General features: G+C 50.1%; 1 protein-coding gene across 5 annotated transcripts in view; it reads right to left on the reverse strand.

Moving 5' to 3' along the window:
- Positions 1–878: 878 nt before the first annotated feature.
- The window catches only part of NUAK1 (NUAK family kinase 1), a 71,174-nt gene continuing 67,095 nt past the window's right edge, over positions 879–4,957 (reverse strand). For all 5 annotated transcript variants that reach the window (XM_023527336.1, XM_011386969.2, XM_023527337.1 and 2 more), the window contains one exon: positions 879–3,516. In XM_023527336.1, the coding sequence (XP_023383104.1) occupies positions 2,363–3,516 (1,154 nt within the window). In that variant the 3' untranslated portion in view covers positions 879–2,362. The remainder of the gene's footprint in view (positions 3,517–4,957) is intronic.

Consider the following 4,957-nt stretch of genomic DNA (forward strand, 5'->3'; position numbering starts at 1 on the left):
TAGGACTTGCCTCATTGTCTCTGCCTCTGAGTGGAGGACCGTGTCTGCCACAATCCACTATCTGGGTTTATTGATGAAAGTGAACGTGTGTGTGTGTGTGTGTGTGAGAGAGAGATTTTGGGGTTTGGGAGGCGGGGCGGGGAGGGTATAGAATGATTTTCCTTATAGTGTCACTTTAATCTAAAAATTAGAAGGCTGGAAAATGCCAAACAGAGGTGATCACTTGGCAAAAGGAAAAAACACATCGACCAGCAGGTAGGTGTTACATCTAAGTCATAAATACGGACAGCTACCAACTAGGCCAGCTGCCATACAAGAGAGACCAGCAGTGTGGCAGTACAAGTGCTCAGAAAAGGCTGCATTAAATGAGACCAGGAGTAGGAAGCTCAGAGGTTGCAGAACATCCTCCGTGTAGCCACACACCCTCCACGATTTGCTACCTACAGATTTTTTCCCTTTGAACCTATATTGGAGCTCAGAAAGGAGGTGGGACTGAATGAAAGGAAACAGAGAAGTTCCCCACAATAATTACTGAGCTCAACCTGAAGGAACGCACAAACTAAAACCCCAGAGCTGGTGGCAAGGGGAGAAATGGAGCCACCTCCTTGGAGAAAGGGCAGTTTCATTCTAATTAATGTTCTTAGTGCCTGAAGGTGATTTCTTCTCATCTCCCTATGAATTATTATCGGTTGGTTTTCCCAAAAATAGCCCCCAAGACTAGCCCTCCTTATATATCCAGGTGTCTACCAAGAAGTCAACCATCTTGAAACAAGGGTTTCAGTTTGCCCAGGCCAGCAGAATCTGAAGTCATCTCAAATTCCCAAGACCATTAATTCCAAATTCAGTATATGAAGATGTCCCATTGTGGGAGTGACATCTTGTCACCTGTAATCTGGGTGTCTAAAACTTTAATACCCAGTTATGTTACTTTCTAAGGAAAGAGTCTTTTCATACGTCTTCTCTGATCCCTCCAGAAGCATTTGGATGACTTCTAGGGAAATGTCCCCTGTCCTGCATACTTCCTCCCAACTCACTCTGCTCTTCCAACACCTTATTCATTTGAATGGATGGAGCTTTCTTTATCCACAAAGCCTAGGAGTTCAAACCCGTGACATGGGATACCTAGATTTGGGAGAAAGCACATTCTGCTGACTTTCCTTTCCTTGTCCAAATATTCTACCTACACATTAACTCCCTTGAAGCAAACTCTCTGCTTCTAAGGATTCCACACTTGGCGGATGGGGAACCGTCTCCTATTAGTAAACAGGGTGAATGGTTGAGCCGGTCACTCTTTTGGAGACTGTGGACAGCGTCACATCCCATTCAGAGCATTCATGCAGGTGAGAATGAATCTAAGAGGTGGCATTCCAGTTAATATTGAGACATTAAAGAAACAGACGAATTGCCCCTTGCTGGTGTGGGTCAATTTCCATTCACCTGCACAAAGACCACAGAGGATCCCAAGCTCTGTTATACACCAGAGTTCTGACCTCTGACACCACCATCTTTTTACCTGTCCACCCTTAGGAGATTATGCTGAAGGGCAAAACAGACATCAGGAAAGAAGCCAAAACATCACCATGTGCTGACTCTACGTCCTTAGCAGAGTTCAGAGAATTCTCCCTCTGACCAAGGCCCTGTCTTCCATTCAAGGTAGAGTAGCAAAGTAACAAATGCCACACTAATGGCATGAAAGACATAACAGATCCCACAGGATGCCCTAACCTAATTCCCAGGGCTTAGCCAGGTCAAGCACTACATGCCAGGAGTGCTACGGCCCCCTTCCCGCCCCCATGGCAGCCATGATTATTCAATCACAGCACTCCTTCCCATCTACCTGGGCTACCCAAACCAACACACTCAACAGCCACTATCAATCAATCACAGATTCAAGCTCGAGTTGCTGAAATAGACTTGCCAACCCCCTGCAGTCAGACCAAGCTTACTAATGTGAGAAGGAGCAAGCTCTAAGCTCACTCAGAGCAGATGGTCTCTCTTGCCTTTCCTCCAGAAGCATTTGGATGACTTCTAGGGAAATGCTCTTTCTCCCATATGCTTCTAGCCCACCCCTCTAGGTGTTGGCCAATGCCACCTCCCCAGACAGCTGGTCCTCTAGGAGGTGCCATAAAGCCAACACCCATTAGGACCCAAATTCTGACTGGCAGTTGACAGGAATGGCAGACAGCCCACTTATCCCTTTTAGACACTAGCTCAAGGCTGCAAACTTGGCCAAGCGAGATGGCACCGATCCTTTTTCAGTCTATTAACATGGCCAGCAAAGAGGTAACCAGCTCATTAGGACAAGTCACTGCTCCCCTTCCTCCCTCATGCCCACCCCCAACCCGCCCTGCACCCCAGAGAGCTAGTTGAGCTTGTTGCAGATCTCCAGCGCTTTCTTGTAGACCTGAGTCACGTCATCCATGTCTGTAAGCAGGGAGAAGCTGCTGTCTCCCAGCCGATTCCGGTACCGCTTCAGGTACTGGGGCCGGGGCCGGTTCTGGAGCCCCTCAAAGTCCTGGATCTGAAGGAAGTTTTCGGCAGAGACGCAGCTGCGGATGCGCTGGCGGGCAGGGCGATTCTCCTGCAGGTCCAGCAAGTCGAAGGAGTCGCTGGACAGGACGCTGTCATCGCTGATGACGCTGGAAGGCCGGCTGTAGCTCCGGGAGAGGCCCTCAGCAGGCACGCCGGGCTCCAGCAAGGATTCCAGTGTGGGCATTTCGGGGCTAGCGAGGGCTGGGTCCATGGTGCCCGCAGAGTACTTGCTGCTGTGTTTCAAGATGCCCTTCCTGCGGCAGGAAAGGCTGAGGGCAGTCACCCTGGCTGGGTCCGGGGGCGTTGGGGATGGGACGCTGCTCCCTGTCTCATCATTACCGTCCAATAGCTCCGAAGACTCACTGCGCTCCGGAGAGGAGTAATAACCTGATTCTCTCTGCTGGGTCTTTTTCAAGATGCCTTTCTTGGGCATGGTGGCCGAGTGTTTGGGGCTGAGTTTACTTGGCACCTCCGCCTCGGGGGAGCTTGGGAGGGGCATGCCAGTCCGGCACAAGTCCTGGTCCATCTTGAAAGCAGAGGGTAAGGCAGGACTGACGACTCCTTCGATGAAGCCAGTGCTGTGCGAGCGATGCTCACTGTTGCTTCGCTTCTTCAGGATCCCTTTGGGCCGCTTGGAACTCAGCTTGGATGGGCTTTCGGGCACCGAGTCCTGACCGGACTGGGCAAAGTCATTCTCTTTCTTGGACTTCTTCAGTGACCTCTGCCGCTCCAGCATGACCTCAGAGGCCCCGGGTTTGGCCAGGCCCTTGATTTTGGCTTCGGCCTCGGCCTGCAGCCCCGTGGAACGGTGGTGCCAGTCGATAATGCGAGCCAGGAGCGGGGATTCGGAGTTGTGAAGGGCGTCACAGTCACAGACACTGCTCTTGTAGCCCCAGTTCACCCACCAGTGGTTGGCGATGTCCTCGATGGTGGCCCGACGATCGGGGTTCACCATCAGCATCCACCGAATGAGTCCTCGAGCATCTATGGGACAAGAAACAAAAGGAAGATGCCTTATATAAGAGCGCTTGGCTTTGTGACAGGGTTGACACTCCAGGGGTGGCTAAGGAGACATGGTCGCTTTCAGAAAACTCCGACTGGAGCCCCGGTCCAGCCAGAGTCTTCCAGGACATACCTCAAAAGCATCATCGAGACACAGAACCAAGCAGGCCATCACATCCTCACATGTTTTTCCACGTGCGTGGAGGACTATTATAAACTTATTGAGCTCTCCATCAACTCTGGTCCTTATAAAATAGGCAAGGCCAGTGCCCGAGAAAGAATCTAGACCCAACCACAAGCAGGGCCCCACCATTCCTTTGGTAGATATCATTTTACTTAAAGGGAGAACAGGTCTGGATTGCCATGGCTTCCTTTAGTCCTCCAAAGGTAGGCTTGTATAAACACGCAGTGCTCAGAGTTACTGCGATAGTGGGTAGGCACGAAAAGGAAATTTGCGGCTGAGATGGTGAGAAAAAGTCTCCTCAGCAGAGAGGGAAAGACAGAGAAGGATGGAGAGGAGCTCATACCTGGCACACCTGGGCAGCGACAGGGGCCATACCCAAGGCAGGCCTTGGCCAGGTTCTGAGCCCCACGCCTGGTGAGCTCACCTCCTTCCTCTCTCTGACATAAGCCCCAGTGTGCCGAGCTGCCAGATCAGAGAGCTGATCTATGTCTGCTCTCTGCTTACAGCCTGTCTGAAAAACTCCATTTGCAAATTTCTGCTGCCAGAGAATTAGGGGGAAACCCCCAAAGGGATGTCGAGAAGGCCAAAGGAACCAACTGACTCTCACAGCCTAGAAATCGACTTTCAAGATAAAGCTGTGCTCTCTCAATGGGGGTTGAAGTATATCTTGGAAAGGCACACCTCCCCTCAGCTGCAAGGGGGCCAGGGTGAGCTGCACCCCCTGAAAAGTACAAGACAACTGTTTATTCAGTCACTCAACAAATATTTCCTGATCCTCTGCACTGTGTCGGGAACTGTATTGACACCATTTAGCTGGTGTGGCAAAGAAGACTGCCTAAGAGGTTACCCTCAAATTTCTCAAAAAAAAAAGGGTAGCTAACTGAAAAAATATAGAGACACTCAGTACACAAATATACACACGTATAATATATATACACACACGCAAATGTATATAACAGTCAATCCTCGTTATTCACAGATTCTGTACTTGTAAATTTGCCTACTCGCTAGAATACATCTGTAACCCAAAAGTCAATACTCAGGACACTTTCCCAGTCGCTTGAGTACATTTAGAGTGGCAAACACTCTGAGTTGCCCCAACACGCACGTGCGTCTCCAGCTGAAGTCTGACAGGGGCCAGAACTCTGCCTTCTTATCTCTGCTCTCATACTAACCAGGCCCTTTCACGGTCTCTTCAGTCCGTGTTTTTCACATTTTTGTACTTTTTGTTGGTGATTT

Source organism: Pteropus vampyrus, unplaced genomic scaffold (assembly GCF_000151845.1).
Source record: "Pteropus vampyrus isolate Shadow unplaced genomic scaffold, Pvam_2.0 Scaffold16, whole genome shotgun sequence".
Lineage (NCBI taxonomy): Eukaryota > Metazoa > Chordata > Mammalia > Chiroptera > Pteropodidae > Pteropus > Pteropus vampyrus.